Source organism: Anolis carolinensis, unplaced genomic scaffold, assembly GCF_035594765.1.
Source record: "Anolis carolinensis isolate JA03-04 unplaced genomic scaffold, rAnoCar3.1.pri scaffold_7, whole genome shotgun sequence".
Taxonomy (NCBI): Eukaryota; Metazoa; Chordata; class Lepidosauria; order Squamata; family Dactyloidae; genus Anolis; species Anolis carolinensis.
Window position 1 is genome coordinate 19566256 of NW_026943818.1, and position 22653 is coordinate 19588908.

Below are 22653 nucleotides of genomic sequence, written 5' to 3' on the forward strand. Positions count from 1 at the left end.
CACACAGAGTATCTACTTATATGTGTACGCATGCATATACCGTATATGTGTACATATATTTGAAGTGACTAAACTCTTAGAAATGCATGTTATTATCTTACAAATAGGTTTTTTTATTGTAAATGAAAGGGGTTTATACATGTTGTGTCTCTTTACATTTCATTATTACCCTGTATTAAATTGCCCCTATTTCTAATATAAGTGCCCTTTGTTGCCCTCCAGTGGGCACATCGGAAATTGCACCCCCTTAATATTCTGCCCCTTCAATAAAGCTGCCAGGACTCCTTGGCTCCAAAGTGCAGTCCTTTGCCACAGTGGGAATTGCACTGCTTCATTATAATTTCTTTCTCCAAAGGTTCATTCCTAACTCCTGCAATATGTTCAGTTGGTCACAGGGCTTCTCTGTGCCAAGTTTGGTCCCAGTCCACTGTCGGTGGGGGTCACCGTATCCGTGAAGGTACTACAAGTCCCATCATCCGTGGTAAGTTTGGTCCAGCTCTATTGTTGCTTGGGTTCACAATAATCTCTGGATGTAGGTCAAGTACAACTCTTGTCAATCACGAATATATTTTTGTACTAGCATGTCTTTACCCTTGGCAGTCTAAAGACATGGTTCTTTGATTTAACAACTGTGTACCCTGTGTGCCATGACATGAATGCCTGTGAATATTACATGTTTTTGAGGATGCTCGGAATATAAGCCCTTCCCAGTTTCCATGAAAACAAGACTGACCCCAGAAATAAGCTCTAGCATGATTTTTCAGGAGTCTTTCCATAGCTTTTAATGATATCCTTGTGCCCCATGCCCAAATCTTGACTTAAAAGCAAAACTCTATCTGACAGCAGAACAAAACAAACAAACAACCCAGCATCGTTCCATATAACAACACAACCTCCAAGTGCTCTTTATGGTTATACACATTGTGCAGTTCTCACACATACGTTCATCAACACAGTGATTCTTGGAAGACGACGGCATTGATGGAGTCGCCCATTAAGATCATAAAACGACAGCCCAGGAATCACAAACCTAGAAATAATATTAATAATAATAAATACTTTTTACCCAACTCTCCTATCAAATTCAAAAACAAATGAGCATCAAAATACACAGTAATGTTATGTAGTAATTACTGTATTTATGAATTTAGCACCAAAACATTGCAACATTTACATACAAAAACAATGACTACTAAAAGCAGTTGGATAAAAAGAATTATTCCTCTCCCTCTAATTAGGACTTTATTTTTCTTTTCTTTTTGTTGTATCAACCTAGAGCCGTGGATGAGGGGTTGTGTTGTCAAATTTCGAGGTTGGGGGGGGGGGGCTGTAGTTTTGTTGTTTTGTCCGCTGCCCTGATGCCATCACTCTTTTATATATATAGACTAGCTGTGCCCGGCCACGCGTTGCTGTGGCAAAGTGGTGGTGGTATTGGTTAAAAATTGTTGTGTAATTTTTATTTGACGTTATTTGCATTTTTTAATTAATTTTATTGTAGGTTGTATTTTTATTTATTATATTTTATTATTTTCTTGTATTATTTTTAGTTATTTTCTGTTATTATAGTATTTTATTGTATCAATTGTTTTGTGTTTTTTATTATTTTTTATTGGGTTGCTAGGAGACCAAGTTGGAGGAGCTTAGCCTTCTAACTGGCAGCAATGGGATAAAAGCAATTATTCCTCTCTCTCTAATTAGGACTTTATTTTTCTTTTCTTTTTGTTGTATCAACCTAGAGGCGTGGATGATGGATTGTGTTGTCAAATTTCGAGGTTGGGGGGCCTGTAGTTTTGTTGTTTTGTCCGCTGCCCTGATGCCAGGGCAGCGGACAAATACTGTAATACAATATAATAATAATACACTATTATAATTGTCTATTTATATTTCATGTAATGTTACTAATAATATTGCAATACAGTCATATAGTACAATATAATAATATATAATGCTTATATAGTGCTTATATTGTACTATACTAATAATATAATAGATTGTATGTATATATAACTTGTAAGCTGCCCTGAGTCCCCTCCGGGGTGAGAAGGGTGGGATATAAATGTCGCTAATAATAATAAATATTGATAATAATATTATGATGTAATACAATTTAATAATAATAATAATAATAATACACTATTATAAACAAATATAAATAAGTATAAATAAAATTATAAATAAGTATAAATAAAATAAATAAAATAAATCTGAGCATTGCATACATACATCCCTAGAATCCAATAGCTAATCCTTTCTATCTATACACTGCCTCCTTGTGGCTGCATCTGAGCATTGCACACCTTGCAGCTCATGAGTAGCGTGGCCTCTCCTTCCATCCCGCTCGTAATGGCAAATTCGGGGCTGCCACGACAGTGCTGGTTGTGTTCCATCATGGCCTCGCCCAGCAGCGAGCGGAGTCTGTCTTCAGTCATCTCCTAAAAGAGAGCAGGAATCTTTATCCAGCTGATTCTGTGACGCAGCAGCAGATAAGGCCAATGTGATTCCACGGCTATGGCTTTGAGACTAAGCCGCAGGTCAGCTTACCTGTGTGGCAATGTGCAGCCCACATGGACACGCCACTGAGCGGCTCGTCACGCCAAGCGAGTGCCTAGGAAACAAGACCCAGGTTAAACTAGAATCTGATGGAAACCAAAAGAAGCAGAGCTTTATGCTTATTCTCTCTGAGAAAAAGTCTATACCACAGAATCCAAGGGTTAGAAGGGATCCCCATAGGTCACCTAGCCCACTCCCCTTCTGCTAGGCAGGAAGATAGAATTACAGTAGAGTTTCATCCAAAAATAATAATAATAATAATAATTACTATTATTATTATGGTGGTATTATTAGACTCATAGATATGGGAGAGACCCCAAAGACCATTGAGTCCAACCTCCTTCTGCCAGGCAGGAAGATAGAATTACAGTAGAGTCTCACTTATCCAACACTCGCTTATCCAACATTCTGAATAATCCAACGTTTTCAATATATCATATTTTGGTGCTAAATTCGTAAATACAGTAATTACTACATAGCTTTACTGTGTATTGAACTGTTTTTTCTGTCAAATTTGTTGTATAACATGATGTTTTGGTGCTTCATTTGTAAAATCCTAACCTAATTTGGTGTTTAATAGGCTTTTCCTTAATCTCTCCTTATTAAGGAAACATATTCGCTTATCCAACATTCTGGCGGCCCATTTATGTTGGATAAGCGAGACTCTACTGTATATAATGCTTGTATTGTGCTATACAAATAATATAATATATTGTATGTACATATGACTTGTAAGCCGCCCTGAGTCTCCTTCGGGGTGAGAAGGGCGGGATATAAATGTCGCTAATAAATAAATAAATAAATATTATTATTATTATTATTATTTATCCTAGAGTTCGGTCCAAACCCCGCCCGCCAGGCAGGAAGATGGAATTACTTTATTGTTATTGTTATTACTACCCTAGAGTTGGAAAGGACCCCACCCAGTCGCATGCTCTGTTATAAAGGGAGACACAACCCAAACCCTCCTGACAGAGGGCCTGACCTCCTGCAAATGGGGCAGAGGACGCTTGGCTCTTCCTCCAGGCCCTGCAGCGCGGCCTTCAGGCTCTCCTCATCGAAGCGCAGGCTCTGCTCGTACTCCTCCAGGGCAGCCCGTTGTCGCTCTGAAGGAGAAGGAGAGAAAAGCGGTTGGGAAGCAGGCATGGAGGAAGGAAGGAAGGAAGGAAAGAAGGAAAGAAGGAAGGTAGGAATGAAAGAAAGAAGGGAGGAGAGGAGGAAGGAAGATAGGTAGGCAGGAAGGAAAGAAAGAAGGGATGGAGGGAGGGAAGAAGGGAGGAAAGAAAAGAAAGAAGAAAAGAAGTAAAGGAAAGAAGGAAAGAAAAAAAGGAAGGAAGGCGAAATGATGGAAAGAAGGAAGGGAGAGAGAACGGGAGGAAGAAAGGAAAGAAGGAAGGAAGGTAGGTAGGAATGAAAGAAAGAAGGGACGGAAGAAGGGAGGAAAGGAGGAAGGAAGATAGGTAGGCATGAAAGAAAGGATGGAAGAAGGAACGAAGGAAAGAAGTAAGAAAAGAAAGGAAGGAAGGAAAGAAAAAAAAGGAAGAAAGGCGAAAGGATGGAAAGAAGGAAGGGAGAGAGAACGGGAGGAAGAAAGGAAAGAAGGAAGGAAGGTAGGAATGAAAGAAAGAAGGGAGGGAAGAAGGGAGGAAAGGAGGAAGGAAGATAGGTAGGCATGAAAGAAAGGATGGAGGAAGTGAAGAAGGGAGAAAAGAAAGAAGGAACAAAGGAAGGAAACGGAGGGAGGGAGGGAGGAAAGGATGAAGGAAGAAAAGAAGTAAAGGAAAGAAGGAAAGAAAAAAGGAAGGAAAGAAGGCGAAAGGATGGAAAGAAGGAAGGGAGAGAGAAAGGAAGGAAGGACAAGGAAGAACAGAAGTAAAGGAAAGTAAGAAAGAAGGAAGGAAGGAAGGAAGGGAAAGTAGGAAAGGAGAGAAGGATGAAGGAATGAAGGAAAGAAGGAAGAAAAGAAGTAAAGGAAGGAAGGAAAGAAAGAAAGAAGGAACAAGGGAAGGAAAGGAAAGAAGGAAAGGAGGGAAGCATGAACTAACGAAGGAAAGAAGGAAGAAAAGAAGTAAAGGAAGGAAGGAAAGAAGGAAGGAAACGAAAGAAGGAAAGGGTGGAAAGAAGGAAGGGAGGGAGGAAGAAAGGAAGGAAGGAAAGGAAGAAAGAAAAAAGGAAAGAAAGGAAAGAAGAAGGAAGAAAGGAAAGAGGGAAGGAGGGAAGGAAGAAGGAAGAAGAAAAGCAGGAGGGAAAGAAGGAAGGAAAGAAGGAGGGAGTAGGGGGAGATGGAGAGAGGGAGGGAGGGAGGGAGGGAGGGAGGGAGGGAGGGAGGGAGGGAGGAAGGAAGGAAGGAAGGAAGGAAGGAAGGAAGGAGAGTACCTTGCCAGATCAGCTCCCGTTGGATCTCCTCCAGGACAGCCAGCTCAGAGTCTTCCAGCGCCTGGAAGGGAAGCACTGCAAGTTGGCTGTGGATGGAAGGGAGGCGCAGGTCAACAAGAGTCCGGATGGCCTTCTATTGGATGGGATCGGGTGGCGCCTTCTATGTCTTTGTGTCAATAATAATAATAATAATAATAATAACAATAATATAGTAATTGTATATTCCTGCCTGGCAGGGTTGGACTGGATGGCCCCTTGGGGTCCCTTCCAACTCTAGGAGAATAATAATAATAATAATAATAATAATAATAATAATAATAATAATAATTGTAATTCTGTCTTCCTGCCTCGCAGAATAAGGTTGGGCTAGATGGCCTCTTGGGTCCTTCCGAAAGTGTGGCACGAACCTCTGCAAAGGCTTCTGCTTTCCATTCTACCTCCATCACTTCTTGCACCAAAAGGGCCTCTTTTTCTTCCACAGAAGAGGCATTGTCTCCCACTTTTCGGTATCTTTCCAGCAGCCGAGCCCTGCTGTTTTTCAGCCTCTCGACACAGCGCTGGGGACAAAATATTATTATTATTATTATTATTATTATTATTATTATTATTATTATTATTATAGTAATACACATAATAGTAATAACACAGAAAGAGCCTCTTCGAAGACTGAGTAAAATACAGTCGGGCGTCCCCCAGGCAACGTTTCTTGTAAACGGCAAATCTTTCCAACCCAAAATAATTGCTTTACAACATATCGATCCAAGATAAAAATAAAAATAAGTATAATGTTTAAAGATCGGCTTTATGAAATTAGGAATGGAATTTGGACATGGCTATATATATATATATATATATATATATATATATATATATCGGTCCAAGATCATAATAAAAATAATTATAATGTATTATTATTATTATTACCTTTATTATTCAGTCCATTACAAGATAATAACAAAAATAATTATAATGTATTATTATTATTAGTATTATTAGTATTATATATATATATATATATGTATCTGTGTGTGTATATATATATATATATATATCAGTCTATTACAAGATAATAATAAAAATAATAATGTATTATTATTACCTTTCTTTATTATTATATATATGTATCTGTATCTGTTTATATGTATACTGTATGTATGTATATATATATATATATTTATATATATGAATATATCGGTCCATTACAAGATAATAATAAAAATAATAATGTATTATTATTACCTTTCTTTATTATTATATATATGTATCTGTATCTGTTTATATGTATACTGTATATATATATATATATATATATGGATATATCGGTCCATTACAAGAGAATAATAAAAATAATTATAATGTATTATTATTGTTACATTTTATTATACCTATATCTATCGGTCCAAGATAATAATAAAAATATTTATAATGTATTATGGTTATTACCTTTCTTTATTAGTATATATCTGTATCTGTGTATATGTATACAGTAGAGTCTCACTTATCCAACACTCGCTTATCCAATGTTCTGGATTATCCAACGCATTTTTGTAGTCAATGTTTGCAATATATCGTAATATTTTGGTGCTAAATTCGTAAATACAGTAACTACAACATAACATTACTGCGTATTGAACTACTTTTTCTGCCAAATTTGTTGTCTAACATGATGTTTTGGTGCTTCATTTGTAAAATCATAACCTAATTTGATGTTTAATAGGCTTTTCCTTAATGCCTCCTTATTATCCAACATATTCACTTATCCAACATTCTGCCGGCCCGTTTATGTTAGATAAGTGAGACTCTACTGTATGTGTGTGTGTGTGTGTGTATATATATATATATATATATATATATATATATATATCGGTCCATTACATGATAATAATAAAAATTATTGTTATGTATTATTATTATTACATTTTATTATATCTATATCTATCGGTCCAAGATAATAATTAAAATATTTATAATGTATTATTGTTACCTTTATTATTATATATATGTATCTGCATAATATGGTCCATTACAAGATAATAATATAAATAATTATAATGTATTAATGTCATTATTATTATTATTATTACATGTTATTATTATACTTACTATTGACTCAAAAGTTTGGATCAAGGGTTAAAATAGGAATAGATGTAAACGATTAGAAGGATTTATCTACACCAGGCCTGGGCCTATTTGGGCCTTCTCTTGAGGTGTTTTGGACTACAATTCCCAGCATTCCTCACATCCTCAGGCCCCTTGAAAAGGAAGGGGCCTGAGGATGTGAGGAATGCTGGGAATTGTAGTCCAAAACACCTCAAGAGAAGGCCCAAATAGGCCCAGGCCTGGTGTAGATTTTTTTTCCTAACCCGGCGCGCAGTAGGACCCGGCGGGCGCTTTCTTTAAGACACCGGCGGCTGGAAGGCTCGAAAGCGGCATCTCGGCTGCGAAGTCTGAGAGAGAGAGGCCGGCTTCCGCGGGGTCCCAGCGCCCTCCTCGTATCCTGACCTGGCGGAAGGCGTCCTTCCAGGGCGGGCGGGCGGCTCCCTTGTAGAGACCCCGGTGGCGCCGGAGCGGAGCGGCCTCCATCCTCCGCCTCCTCATCCGGGTCCCGCGGGCCCGCAAAGCACGACGGGGAATGTAGTCCCTCCGGCCAAGGCAGCCCCTCCCTCCCCGGATAGGAAGGAGAGTTGAATAAGGCCCCTCCCTGCCTCCTCCTGTGTTAAGGATGTGGGTGGACTACAATTCCCAAAAAAATCTTGGGCCAATCCTCCCAAAACTCCCCCGATATTCACATTTGGCCATGTTGAGTCTATGTGCCAAGTTTGGTCCAGATCCATCATTGGTGAGGTTCAGAGACTACAGGTGAACTATAACTCCCACTATTATTATGTGTATAAATATATAATATATTGTATTTACATATATTGATAATAATATGACGTAATACAATGTAATAATAATAATACACTATTATAATTGTGTATTTATATTACATGCAATATTACTAATAATATTGCAATATAGTACTGTAGTACAATATAATAATATATAATGCTTATATAGTGCTTATATTGTGCTATACTAATATAATATATTGTATGTATATATAACTTGTAAGCCACCCTGAGTCCCCTTCGGGGTGAGAAAGGCAGGACATAAATGTCACTAATTATTATTATTATTATTATTATTATTATTATACTTATTACAGTAGAGTCTCACTAATCCAAGCCTCGCTTAGCCAAGCTTCTGGATTATCCAAGCCATTTTTGTAGTCAATGTTTTCAATATATCGTGATATTTTGGTGATAAATTCGTAAATACAGTAATTACAACATAACATTACTGCGCATTGAACTACTTTTTCTGTCAAATTTGTTGTATAACATGATGTTTTGGTGCTTAATTTGTAAAATCATAACCTAATTTGATGTTTAATAGGCTTTTCCTTAATCTCTCTTTATTATCCAAGATTTCCGCTTATCCAAGCTTCTGCCGGCCCGTTTATGTTGGATAAGTGAGACTCTACTGTATTGCAATATAATACTATCATACAATATAATAATATATAATGCTTATATAGTGCTTATATTGTGCTATACTAATAATATAATATATTGTCTGTATATATAACTTGTAACCCACCCTGAGTCCCCTTTGGGGTGAGAAAGGCAGGATTTAAATGTTGCTAATTATAATTATTATTATATGTGCTATTAATATTATATGCTATTAATAATAATAATAGCAGTAGAATCGCGATATGAATATATGACTCACTGACAGACCCCCACCTGGACATGAAAAGCACCTTAAATGTATATTTAAATGTATAATTATGTAGGTTTTTAATGTATATTTTAATTTTTATTGTAATTTTTTAAATTTTTTTAAAAAATAATTTTGATTGAAAATTTTCAAACAACTTATACATCGAAAGAGGGGGAGCAATATTTATAGGAAAGTTAAGAAAAATAGAAAAGGAGGAGAAATAAAAAAAATAAAAAAATAGAATAAAGAAAAAATATTTTAAAAAATGAAAAAAAGTATTTTTTTTATTTAAAAAAAGGTTTTTTTGAACTTCCGCTCAACTCTTGTTCCTGTTCTGTTTTTCTTTTGTTCTAATTCTTTTTAATTCTCTCCCGTTTCATTAAAAAGAAAATCTTTATTTTCCATCTATTCTTCAAGGATTGTAATTTAGATTCATGTACTCTTCAAATATCTTGTGTGTACAATATATACAGTACATGGAAAGATACAATTTACACAGAAAGTCAAAGAATGCAGATACAGTTTATTACCTGGTTTGGGAAATAGCCAGAGTGATTCGCCCAAACTTCCTGTGACTGTTTCCGAGCTACATTTTGACACATTTCATAGAGGTTTATACAGTTTATACACACATATATAAGTAATAGATACAGTACACAGAATGATGCAATTTAATACAGTTTATTAACAGGTTAGAAGTAATACCGTCTTTAAGGGGTGAATTTGCTGTCGGTCCATACCCAATCTCCAATGCTTCAAAACAGCAAAAGTTAGAAAAACTATTTTTAAAAAATAATATATTTATTTTGGAGCCCTTGGAAGCGTATAGGGAAACACACGGGAGGATGTCCAACGGGAGCCTAAGGAGCTAAGGGCTGGGCCCCTCCATGGAGGGGGGAGGTGGCGGCACTGGGGGGGCCGGGGGGATGTGGTGGGTGTCGTAGCGGCTGCTTTGGAAGGAGGGCTCGGGGTCTGGATGCTGCTGCTCCGAGCCGTTTTCCGTAGGGCCGTGCTTCCAGGCCTTGACACTGCGCCAAAGAGAGAAACAGCATTAGGACCCTAGGCTTGGAAGAGACCCCCAGAAGCCATCCAGTCCACTCTGGGCCATCCAGTTCAACCCCCAGAACGGAATACAAGGTTATTATTCCAGGTGACCATAGCAGCCTGACGTGTCTCTCCATTTATGGCCTTTGGAGGTCTCTTTGCTTAGCTCTGGCCTTATGAGACCATTTAGATGGCCTTTGGAGGTCACTTTCCTTACCTATTGTCCTATGAGACCACCTAGCTGGTCTTTGGGGGGCCCTTTTCTTACCTATGGTCTTATGAAACTATCTAGATGGCCTTTGAGGGTCCCTTTTCTTATCTATGGTCTTCTGATGGCCTTATGAGAGCATCTAGTTGGCCTTTGAGGGTCCCTTTCCTTACCTATGGTCTTATGAGACCATCTAGATGGTCTTTGGAGGTCACTTCCCTTACCTATGGTGCTATGAGAGCGTCTAGATGGCCTTTGGGAACCCCTTTTCTTTCCTATGGTCTTATGAAACCATCTAAGTGGTCTTGGAAGGTCCTTTTTCTTATTTATGGACATCTGATGGCCTTATGAGAGCATCTAGATGGCCTTTGAGGGTCCCTTTCCTTACCTACGGTCTTATGAGACTATCTAGATGGTCTTTGGAGGTCTCTTTGCTTACCTATGGTCTTATGGTCTAGATAAGGGGTCCCCAAATTAAGGCCCATAGGCCAGATGCAGCCCTCCAAGGTAATTTACCTGCCCCCTGTCCTAAACATAGGGTTGACCTAAGTCTGAAATGACTTGAAGGCACACAACAACAACAATCCTAATTTTAGACTATTTCATCAATAGTCTGAGGGACCATGAACCGGTCTTATGAGACTATCTAGATGGTCTTTGGAGGTCTCTTTGCTTACCTATGGTCTTATGGTCTAGATAAGGGGTCCCCAAATTAAGGCCCATAGGCCAGATGCAGCCCTCCAAGGTAATTTACCTGCCCCCTGTCCTAAACATAGGGTTGACCTAAGTCTGAAATGACTTGAAGGCACACAACAACAACAATCCTAATTTTAGACTATTTCATCAATAGTCTGAGGGACCATGAACCGGCCCTCCACTTAAAAAGTTTGAGGATCCCTGATCTAGACCTTAGACTCCTATCATGCAGCCTTGAATTGCACTGGCTTTCTTGGCTGCCGCATCACTGTCTCGGCCCCTGTTCTGGGTTCGAGGCCCTGTCTCTTACCATTCGTAGACGACGGTGCTAAAGAGGCCGATGGTGATGACCCCGCAGAGGGCAGAGAGGATGACGGTAATGACAATCATGTCTCCTTCACGCCGTCCTGGCCACGTGTCCACCGTTTTCCAATCCATAGCTTAAAGGGATAAGAGAGGATGTGCTCACCACCTTGCATTTTTCAACTGTCTTGTCTCCTCCTCTTCGTGTCACTGTCTCACCATTTTAACTGCATGCATACATCCCAAGAGCAAAGGAGCTGATCCTTTCTATCTATAGTCTGCCCACTTGTGGCTACACTGGAGCACTGCATACATACATCCCTAGAGGCTAATAGCTAATCCTTTCTATCTCTAGATTGCCCTCATGTGGCTGCACGAGAGCATTGCATCCATACATCCCTAGAGGCCAGGAGCTGATCCTTTCTATCTATACACTGTCCTCTTGTGGCTGCTTCTGAGAGGAGAGAAAGGAAAGAAAGAAGGAGAAGGAAGAGTAGAAAGAAAGAAAAAAGAAAGAAGGAAGGAATAAAGGGGGAAAGGGGGGTGGAAAGGCATTAGGAAAGAAAGAAATAGAAATAGAAAGAAAGAGATAAAAAGAAAGAAATAGAAAGGATTAAAACAAGATGGGACTCCCTTGACACCTGGGCAACACTGGGAATATACGTGAGCAACTATGATGATGATGATGATTTTATTATTATTATCTCCTGCTGCTTTCCCACCAACATACGTTTCTCCAGCGTGATTGGGGCCGACCACCTCGTTTCCGCGATGGATCCCTTGGTGTCCATGGCCAGGAATTTCACTCTGGAGTGAAAGAAAATAATGCAAAGAGAGGCGTGAATAAGACTAGGCTTCCTTTCTGCTGTCCTGGAGAGTAGGACTCAATGAAGCCACAGGTTCAAATGACAGGAGGGGAGATTCCACTTGAACGTTAGGAAGAACTTCCTTGCTGTAAGAAGAGTGGTTCAACAGTGGAACTCTCTGCCTTGGAGTGTGAGGGTGTTTTGATTGTGCTTTCCCTGTGTGAAGGCAGGAACAGGGTGGCCCTTGAGGTCCCTTCCAACTAGGATTCCATAGTTCCATTATTATTATTATTATTATTATTATTATTATTATTATTATTATTATTATGTTGCTGTGTGTCAGAGTCACCATAGCAGAAGGGTGTGGCGGGAAGGGAATTAGGAATTGCTGTTGTTGCCAGGAGGCACCCTCTGTTTGGGAGTTTTTTTTTGTTTTGTTTTTTCGTGTCAGGAGCAACCTGAGTTGCTTCTGGAGTGAGAGAATTGGCCGTTTGCAAGGACGTTGCCCAGGGGACGCCCGGATGTTTTTGATGTTTTACCATCCTTGTGGGAGGCTTCTCTCATGTCCCCGCATGGAGCTGGATCTGATAGAGGGAGCTCACCCGCGCTCTCCCCGGGTGGGATTCGAACCTGGCAGCCTTCAGGTCAGCAACCCAACCTTCAAGTCACAAGGCTTTTATCTCCTACACCACCGGAGGCTCCTTGGGAGGAGTATTGAAACATCTATTTTATTGGGTTGTTATATGTATTCCGGGGCTGTATGGCCATGTTTTTGAAGTATTCTCTCCTGATGTTTCACCCACATCTATGGCAGGCATCCTCAGAGGTGTGAGAAGAGTCCTTTGTCAGTTGGAAGTCAGCGTGAATGTTGCAGTTAATCACCTTAATTAGCATTGGAAAGGTTTGTCTCTTGCCTGGAGGGCATCCTTTGTTTAGAGTCATTAGCCATCCCTGGAACTCCTCTGCCCTCAGAGTGTTGCTGACTTCCAACTGACAAAGAACTCTTCTCATACCCTGGACTCTCCACAGATATATATTAACTTTCCTTGGCTAGTTTCTCCATGCCTCATAAACTCTGAGGATGCCTGCCATAGATGTGGGCGAAACGTCAGGAGAGAATACTTCTACAACATGGCCATACATACAACAACCCTGTGATCCCGGCTATGAAAGCCTTCGACAACAAATTTATTTCATTGATCGCACAGGCCTAATAAACACGCCACTTGCCTCACTGCCAACAGAACTTCTGAAGATGCCAGCCACAGGTGCAGGTGAAACATTAAGAGAGAATGCAGTCTCTTCCAACGCTAGGATTCTATTCTAACTGTCTGGGCCAAACTGGGATTCGCCTTACCGGAAGGGTCCCGGGGAGGGCAAGGGCCCGTTGCAGTGGGTGCGGCTGTCGTCGTTCTTGCAGCTCGACTCGTTCCCAACACGCAGGACGTTGGTTGTTCGCTCCTTCCGGCAGGGGAAGCTGTCCAGCGTGGCCCTCATGGTCATGTAGCCATAGGTGTGGTAGAGCTCCTCATAGGGCGGGACGTCCTGCGGAGTGGCCGGGTTCTTGAACTTGGAGGTGGCTGCCGAGGGGAAAGAGGGAGAACCACGCTCAGCCAAGCGGGTGGAACAATCGTGTTCCAAAAGGAAGCAACAATAATGAGGGGCAGGAAAGAAGGAAATTGGAGGAGGATGGAAAGAGAAAGGTGGAATGGAAGGAAGAAGAAGGAAGGAAGGAGGCAAGGAAGGACATGAAATCAGGAAGGGGGAAGAAAGAGGAAGGAAGGAGGAAGGTGGAATGAAAGGAAGGAAAAAGAAGGAAGGCAAGAAACAAAACAAGGAAAGAGAAAGGAATAAAAGGAAGGAAGTTAGGAAGGAAAGAAAGCAAGAAAGAAAGCAAGAAAGAAAGACATTAAATCAGGAAGAAGAAAGGCAGAAAAGAAGGAAGGAAGGCAAGAAACAAAACAAGGAAGGAAAGAGAAAGGCAAAAAGGAAGGAAGGAAGGAAGGAAGGGAGGAAGGAAGGAAGGAAGGGAAGAAACGAAACGGAAGGAAGGAGAATGGCAGAAAGGAAGGAAGGAAGGGTTGTTGTATGTCTTTCGGGGTGTGTGGCCATGTTCCAGAAGCATTCTCTCCTGACGTTTCGCCCACATCTATGGCAGGCATCCTCAGAGGTTGTGAGGTATGGAGAAAACTAAGCAAAGAGGTTAATATATATCTGTGGAAAGTCTAGGGTGAGAGAGGTCAGTATGAATGTAGTGTAGTTAATCACTTAAATGATAATTTAAGTGATTAACTACACTACATTCATACTGACCTCTCTCACCCTAGACTTTCCACAGATATATATTAACCTCTTTGCTTAGTTTTCTCCATACCTCACAACCTCTGAGGATGCCTGCCATAGATGTGGGCGAAACGTCAGGAGAGAATGCTTCTGGAACATGGCCACACAGCCCGAAAGACATACAACAACCCTGTGATCCCGGCCATGAAAGCCTTCGACAACACGAAGGAAGGAAGGACATGAAATCAGGAAGAAAGAAGGAAAGGAAACATGGAAGGAAGAAGAAATGGAAGGAAGGAAAAAGAAGGAAGGAAGGAAGGAAGGCAAGCAAGGAAGGCAAGGAACATAACAAGGAAAAAAGGAGAAAGAAGAAGGAAGGGAGGGAGGAAGGAAGGGAAACATGGAAGGAGGAAGGCAGAATGGAAGGAAGGAAAAAGAAGGAAGGAAAGAAACAAAACAAGGAAGGAAAGAGAAAGGTAGAATAAAAGGAAGTTAGGAAGGAAGGAAAGAAAGAAAGACATTAAATCAGGAAGGAGAAAGGCAGAAAAGAAGGAAGGCAAGAAACAAAACAAGCAAGGAAAGAGAAAGGGAGAAAGGAAGGAAGGAAGGAGGAAGGAAGGGAAGAAACAAAACGGAAGGAAGGAGAATGGCAGAAAGGAAGAGAAGAAGGAAGGAAGAAGGAAGGAAGGAAGGAAGGAAGGAAGGAAGGAAGGAAGGAAGGAAGGAAGGAAGGAAGGAAGGAAGGACATGAAATCAGGAAGAAAGAAGAAAGAAGGAAGGAAAGGAAACATGGAAGGAAGGAAGAAGAAATGGAAGGAAGGAAAAAGAAAGAAAGAAGGCAAGGAATATAACAAGGAAGAAAGGAGAAAGAAGAAGGGAGGGAGGGAGGGAGGGAGGGAGGGAGGGAGGAAGGGAAACATGGAAGGAGGAAGGCAGAATAGAAAGAAGGAAAAAGAAGGAAGGGAAGGAAGGACATGAAATCAGGAAGGAAGAAGAAAGGAAAGGAAACATGGAAGGGAGGAAGGAAGAAGAAATGGAAGGAAGGAAAAAGAAGGAAGGAAGGAAGGCAAGGAACATAACAAGGAAGAAAGGAGAAAGAAGAAGGGAGGGAGAAAGGAAGGGAAGAAAGAAGGAAGGGAAGAAATGAAACGGAAGGAAGGAGAATGGCCGAAAGGAAGGAAGGAAGAAGAAATAAGTAGGAAGGAAGGAGAAGAGAGAATGAAGGAAGGAACGAAATGAAACCAGGAGAATCAGGGCCCTGTGTGGCATTGAGGGCCACCTCACCATTGATGAACGTCACCACCAGCCAGATGTGGTCGGAAGCATTGACAAACTGGTCGAAGATGCAGGTGGGGGGCTCCAAGGCAAAGGTGCTGGCCGTGATCTTCCCAGCCAGGGACTGGTCCGTGACCCGAGGCGTGTAGGAGATCACCTCTGGAAAGGAAGTGCTCCGTGAGTGGCTGGACCCATTGCAAAACATGGCCCAACAGGTAAGGCAAGCAGGTGCCATATTCACCTGGAGGATACTATTATCAGTATTATTGGCATGTATTCCTCTGGTCTCATTGGAATTGCTGCTTACCTTGAAATATAAGCCCAAACACCTAACGTATATATTCATGTATAAGTTTGGAAATATGATCAAAACATCTCCTGTATATATTAATGTATAAGTGGAAATGCGATTAAAAATCTACTGTATATATTCATGTATGTCTGGAAATATGATTTGAAAATCTACCGTATATATTAATGTATAAGTCTAGAAATATAATCTAAACATCTACTGTAAATACTTATGTATGTCTGGAAATACTATTTGAAAAACTACTGTATATATTCATGTATAAGTCTGGAAAAACAATCCAAACATCTACTGTATATACAGTAGAGTCTCGCTTATCCAACGTAAACGGGCCAGCAGAACGTTGGGTAAGCGAATATGTTGGATAATAAGGAGAGATTAAGGAAAAGCCTATTAAACATTAAATTAGGTTATGATTTTACAAATTAAGCACCAAAACATCATGTTAGACAACAAATTTGACAGAAAAAGTAGTTTAATACACAGTAGTGCTATGTAGTAATGACTGTCTTTATGAATTTAGCACCAAAATATCACGATATATTGAAAACATTAACTCCAAAAATGCGTTGGATAATCCAGAACGTTGGATAAGCGAGTGTTGGATAAGTGAGACTCTACTGTATTCATGTATAAATACGTTCCAAACATCTACCGTATATATTCATGTATAAGTCTGGAAATATAATTCAAAAATCTACTGTATATATTCATGTGTAGGTCTACCAATATGAGCCAAAACATCTACCCTATATATTCAAGTATAAGTCTGGAAATACGATTAAAAAATCTACCATATATATCATCTAGCTATATGAGCCCAAAAATCTACTCTATATATTCATATTCATGTAGAAGTATGGAAATATGATTTAAAAATCTACCGTATATATTTATGTAGAAGTCTGGATACGATTCAAAAATCTACCATATATATCCATGTTTACATCTAGCAATATGAGCCCAAACATCTATATATATTCATGTATAAGTCTGGAAATACAATTCAAAAATCTACCTTATATATTAATGTATAAGTCTAGCAATATGAGCCCAAAAATCTACTTTATATATATACATATTCATGTAGAAGTCTGGAAATACGATTTTAAAATCTACCATATATATTTATGTAGAAGTCTGGATACGATTCAAAAATCTACCATATATATTCATGTATAAGTCTAGAAATATGAGTCAAAGATCAATATATATGTATAAAATATGAATCAAACATCTAATCTATATATTCATGCATAAGTTTAGAAATACAATTTGAAAATCTACCGTATATACGAATGTATAAGTCACCTGTTTGCGCAGCGGTCCTGCTTGTGAATCCCAGCAAGAGAAGCAGAAGAGGAAAGGCCATCCTGACGGGAAGTTTGCTTCTACCTAAAGAGCAAGAAGAGGGTCTGGACCAGGCTGTTTTATCTTCTTGGCCGTTCGCATTCTTCCTCTCTTGCGTCAGGATCGTCACCCTGATAACAAACTGGTTTGTCTGGCCTTTTGCAAACAAAACAACACCCCCCGTCCCAAAAAATTTAGGTATTTTAGGCATTTATTTTGCACGTATTTCTTCACGTTTGCAAAAAAAGTGCAGGTATTGAGAAATGGCTGCTTTCGCAAGTTTATTCTTATTTTAATGTTATTATTAACATTATTATTATCTCATTATTATTGACATTATCATTAACATTACTATTATGTATTATATTCATATTAGTATTAAAATGAATGTTAGCCGCATCGCCTGTCGAACAAAGGCCTTTTCATAGCACTTTCATAGCACAATAGACGCTGGTGAAGGTCTATTAAGCAGAGGCTGGATGGCCATCTGTCGGGAGAGATCGAATTGTGGCCAAAATGGGATCGAACTGGATGGCTTCTGAGATATCTTCCAACTCTAGGTCTCTATGATGATGATGATGATGATGATGATAATTATTATTATATAGTAATTCTATCTTCCTGCCTGCCAGAAGGAGGTTGGACTTTTGGCGTTTCTCCCATCTCTATGTGTCTAATAATAGCATAATAATAATACAGTAGAGTCTCACTTATCCAGCTCTCGCTTATCCAACATTCTGGATTATCCAATGCATTTTTGTAGTCAATATATTTCAATACATGGTGATATTTTGGTGCTAAATTCATAAATACAGTAACTACATAGCATTACGGTGTATTGAACTACTTTTTCTGGCAAATTTGTTGTATAACATGATGTTTTGGTGCTTAATTTGTAAAATCATAACCTAATTTGATGTTTAATAGGCTTTTCCTTAATGTCTCCTTATTATCCAACATATTCGCTTATCCAACATTCTGCCGGTCCGTTTATGTTGGATAAGTGAGACTCTACTGTAATAATAATAATAATAATAATAATAATAATAATAATAATAATAATAATAATGGAAGTGTTTGACTTGTGATTTTGTGATACGAAATCCAGCATATATATCTCGTTTGCTGTGTCATAAATAATGGATAATAATATAATAGTAATTCCATCTTCCTGTTTTGCAGAAGGGAGGTGGACTAAATGGACTTTAGGGGTTCCTTCCAACTCTATGAGTCTAATAATACAACAACAACAACAACAACAACAACAATATATATATATATATATATATATATATATATATATATATATATATATATATATAAAATAAATACAGCCTGTGTATGTTTGTGCACACAGAACTTCAAGAGTAGGCAGTCGATCAACTTGAAATTTTGAAACAACATGGCATACCAGTATGTGCGTGTTTTAATAATGAGTTTGGGGAAGGGAGAACAACAGATGATGGGATATACAGTGCTTTCAATCACTTAACTTCCCACAGACCACTGAGACTTGCACCAATGGCAGATGGCAGACCAGGACAAAACGTGGCACACAGACCTCCCCCTTAATGAATCACTTTACCTCCTGGTATGGACAAGCCACAGATGATGGGATTTGCAGTGCCTTCATCCAAATCAGATCACTGTGACCCCAACAAACCATATCTGGCACACAGACACCCCATTACCTTGGTGCCGATAGGAGGAGGGTGGACCATGAATGATGGGATTTGAAGTATCTTCACCCGATCAGCTTCAAATTCAACAGACCACTGAGACCCACACAAATTATGAACCTAGACAAAACTTGGCATACAGACTCCCCATGACAAACAGAAAATGCTGGAGAAGTTTGGAGGATGCTGACCTTGATTTACAGGAGTTATAGTATTGGTTTTATTGGTTTCTTGTCTTGTTTTTATTGTTCTATTCGGGCTTGGCCCCATGTAAGCCGCCCCGAGTCCCTTCGGGGAGATGTGGCGGGGTATAAGAATAAAATTATTATTATTATTATTATTATTATTATTTTATTATTATTATAGTTCACCAGCATTGAGATAAACTGTGACCCCCACTGACAATGGATCAGGACCAAACTTGGCACAGAGAACTCCCATAACTAACCGAACATACTGCTGTAGTTTTTGGGCTTTGACCTAGATTATGGGAGTTGTAGTTCCCCGTTATCCAGAGTGCACTTAACCCAGCCGACAACGGATCTGGACCAAACCTGGCACACAGACCCAACATGGCCAACTCTACATACACGCAGGAGTTGGGGGTGATTGCCCTGGGAATCCCACTAATTCCGACCGACATGGCATCCGAGTTCACACGACTTCAACTTCCAATACGTCTTGTGATCACAATGACTATCAATAAAGCATAAGGGCAATGTGACGCATATCAGGGAATTGAATTGAATGATATGTTTTCTCGATGATTCAATGTTCGCTACAATACTTTCATTTATTTTCACATTCATTTCATATCATACTGAGCCACCGTGAAGTGTGTCCAGGTTTAGCTAGTAATAATATAATATAATATAAATTAATATAGTAATTCTATCTTTTTGACTGGCAGGAGGAGGCTGGATTGGATGGCTTCTGGGGGTCCCTTCCAAGCCCAGGATTCCTGGATCCCATACTGGTCAACAGGAAGTGGGGTGTACTGAGAGAAGCGAGAGGGAACTGGAAAGTATTGCAAGCCTCCAACCCGCAGCGCAGGTTGCTATGGGGAATGTGGCCCAGCTGGATAGGCCAGGCAAGTGGGTTGGACTGGGAAAGAACTTATCTATTAAATGAGAAGGCAAAGGGTCAAAACCGGACCCACCACGTTCCATTGGAAGGAGCAGAAAGCTATATATAAAGATATATAAAATATATAAAAGTTCTGACTTATGCTGGAAATGTAAACAGAAGATAACTGAATATAAGTTTAAAAAATATGATTATCTTCGGTATTTGGTATGTTAAAACTTACCAAATACAGAATGCTAACTGATGGGTCAATTGTTAAGAAACTAAAATAGAAAGAAAGCACAATATCAATGATAGACATTTATTATTTATAGAAGCACGCACACACACACATATATAGGTACAGTAGAGTCTCACTTATCCAACATTCTGGATAATCCAAGCCATTTTTGTAGTTAATGTTTTCAATACGTCGTGATATTTTGGTGCTAAATTCGTAAATACAGTAATTGCTAAATAGCATTACTGCGTATTGAACTACTTTTTCTGTCAAATTTGTTGTATAACATGATGTTTTGGTGCTTAATTTGTAAAATCATAACCTAATTTGATGTTTAATAGGCTTTTGCTTAATCCCTCCCTTATTATCCAAGATATTCGCTTATCCAACATTCTGCCGGCCTGTTTACGTTGGATAAGCGAGACTCTACTGTATATATAGAGAGAGGGGGGAGGGAGATTTTGGGCAAGTGGGCTTAATAACAAAAGACCCTCCTCATAAACGTATAAGCAAAGCAACTCTTCAGCAGTGGCATGATCCAGCACCAGTAGTCCAAAGTGGTGAAAAGGAACAAAAACACACAAACAAGTCACTCTGGGCCAGAATGAAGGGGGGCCAGGAAGACATCATTCCACCATGTCTCCTATGTCAATATAACAATATAATAATATAAAATGCTAATATTATGCTATACTAATAATATATTGTAATATATTGTAAATACATATAATATTGATAGTAATATTATAATGTAATACAATATAATACTAATACACTCTTTATAATTGTATATTATATATTACATGTAATATTACTAATAATATTGCAATATAATGGTATAGTACAATATAGTAATGGATAGTGCTTATGTTGTGCTATGCTAATACAGTAGAGTCTCACTTATCCAAGCCTCGCTTATGCAAGGTTCTGGATTGTCCAAGCCATTTTTGTAGTCAATGTTTTCAATATTATCATGATATTTTGCTAAATTCGTAAATACAACATCAGCTGGAGGCCCCTCTCCCATTGCCAACTGACGCTCTGGAGCCCTGTCTCCTTCGGCATCAGCTGGAGGCCCCTCCCTCCAGTAACATGGTATGCTAGTTATATATGTGTACATATATACATACATATGTATAATTGGCATAGCATGTTACTATGCTTATATATATATATATATATATATATATATATATATATATATATTACAACTTAATTTATAATATACTAGCTGTGCCCGGCCACGCATTGCTGTGGCGAAGTATGGTGGTATGGGAAATAAAGTATTGAGGAATTGGTGGTAGTTAAGGTAAAGGGTCCCCTGGGCTGAGTGGGTTGCTAGGAGACCAAGTGAGCGGAGCTTAGCCTTCTAACTGGCAGCAATTGGATAAAAACAATTATTCCTCTCCCTCTAATTAGGAATTTATTTTTCTTTTCTTTTTGTTGTATCAACCTAGAGGCATGGATGAGGGGTTGTGATGTCAATTTTCGAGGTTGTGGGGTGTTTACTTTTGTTGTTTTGTCCGCTGCCATGATGCCATCACTCTTTTATATATATAGATAATATAATATATTGTATACACATATAATATTGATAATATAATATAATATAATACTGATAATAATACAATTTAATATGAATTGTATTAATTATTAATATTAATCATATTAATTATATATTATATATTAAATGTAATATTACTAATAATATTACAATGTAATGATATAGTACAATATAGTAATTTAATGTTAGTATTGTACCATGCTAATAATATAATGTATTGTATGTGAATGGAATTTGTAAGTCCCCTTTGGGGTGAGAAGGGTGACATATAAATGTAGTAAATAAATAAATAAATAAATAAAGTAAATACAACATAACATTACTGCATATGGAACTACTTTTTCTGTCAAATTTAATTTGTAAAATCATAACGTAATTGGACGTTTAATAGGCTTCTCCTTAATCCCTCCTTATTATCCAAGATATTCGCTTATCCAAGCTTCTGCCGGCCTATTTAGCTTGGATAAGTGAGACTCTACTGTAATATAATATATCGTATGTACATATAACTTGTAAGCCAACCTGAGTCCCCTTTGGGGTGAGAAGGGTGGGATATAAATGTTGCAAATAAATAAATAAAGTTATATCTTCCAAAGGAGGCTTTTCTCTGTAGTAAATTAATATAGCTGTACTATGTACAACAAGGTTTCTATAACACAAATAAATACATAGTACCTTTAATATGCAGCAGCCTTCAAACACAGGAGCTTCAAAATAGGTTTATCTCAGACTGATGTTCACCTGACACTGACTCACTGAGGCAAGAAACTACCACCAACAGGCTTCGGCCTACTCACTCTAACAGGCTTCGGCCTACCCTTTTGGAATCAAAAATAACCAATTAATATGTAATATTTCTGACGAGAGATTGATATAAAAGAAGATTAAATGACGGACCACGCTAACGAGACTTTATACAGGCATTACTAACACATTAACAAACGAAACCGTCTCTAAAAAATAGAACGATGCCTAACAATACCCCCCCTTCCTCATTCTTGGACGTACATTAGACTGATGGTAGACCTAAAATTAAGTCTAGTGGTGTCCGACTCATCTCCATTTCTATGCCAAAGAGCCAGCGTTGCCCGCAGACACCTCCAAGGTCATGTGGCCACTGGGATGACCTGCCGGA

The 22653-nt window shown here is 38.9% G+C and overlaps 2 protein-coding genes across 4 annotated transcripts; both read right to left on the reverse strand.

Annotated features, from left to right (window-relative positions):
* Positions 1-766: 766 nt before the first annotated feature.
* rpain (RPA interacting protein) lies at positions 767-7587 on the reverse strand. 2 transcript variants are annotated; one of them, XM_062959383.1, is made up of 7 exons: positions 7429-7587; positions 5334-5483; positions 4927-4987; positions 3536-3656; positions 2542-2605; positions 2298-2432; positions 767-1030 (listed from the first exon to the last, which is right to left on the reverse strand). In XM_062959383.1, exons 1-7 carry the CDS (start codon positions 7522-7524, stop codon positions 1001-1003), a joined length of 657 nt encoding a protein of 218 aa, XP_062815453.1. In that variant the 5' UTR covers positions 7525-7587; the 3' UTR covers positions 767-1000. The 2 variants fall into 2 exon arrangements, with proteins under 2 accessions (XP_062815453.1, XP_062815452.1); XM_062959382.1 differs by having other exon boundaries at positions 2224-2432.
* Positions 7588-9197: 1610 nt separating this feature from the next.
* On the reverse strand, positions 9198-22510 carry upk3b (uroplakin 3B). 2 transcript variants are annotated; one of them, XM_062959380.1, is made up of 7 exons: positions 22194-22510; positions 16931-17125; positions 15319-15468; positions 13109-13331; positions 11676-11752; positions 10953-11082; positions 9198-9722 (listed from the first exon to the last, which is right to left on the reverse strand). In XM_062959380.1, the coding sequence occupies exons 2-7, from the start codon at positions 16989-16991 to the stop codon at positions 9563-9565; spliced, it is 801 nt and encodes a 266-aa protein (XP_062815450.1). In that variant the 5' UTR covers positions 16992-17125; positions 22194-22510; the 3' UTR covers positions 9198-9562. The 2 variants fall into 2 exon arrangements, with proteins under 2 accessions (XP_062815450.1, XP_062815451.1); XM_062959381.1 differs by lacking the exon at positions 22194-22510 and adding an exon at positions 19958-21116.
* Between the last annotated feature and the right edge of the window lie 143 nt (positions 22511-22653).

Excerpts from the sequence above, each read along its gene's own strand:
- rpain (XM_062959382.1), bottom strand. The coding sequence starts at position 7,524 with ATGAGGAGGCGGAGGATGGAGGCCGCTCCGCTCCGGCGCCACCGGGGT. Across the intron at positions 5,484-7,428 it reads GGAAGGACGCCTTCCGCCAG|CGCTGTGTCGAGAGGCTGAA; the intron begins GTCAGGATACGA and ends TTTTGTCCCCAG. Across the intron at positions 3,657-4,926 it reads ACGGGAGCTGATCTGGCAAG|AGCGACAACGGGCTGCCCTG; the intron begins GTACTCTCCTTC and ends CTTCTCCTTCAG.
- upk3b (XM_062959380.1), bottom strand. The coding sequence starts at position 16,991 with ATGGCCTTTCCTCTTCTGCTTCTCTTGCTGGGATTCACAAGCAGGACC. Across the intron at positions 15,469-16,930 it reads CAGGACCGCTGCGCAAACAG|AGGTGATCTCCTACACGCCT; the intron begins GTGACTTATACA and ends CTTCCTTTCCAG. Across the intron at positions 11,753-13,108 it reads CCCTCCCCGGGACCCTTCCG|AGTGAAATTCCTGGCCATGG; the intron begins GTAAGGCGAATC and ends CTTTCACTCCAG.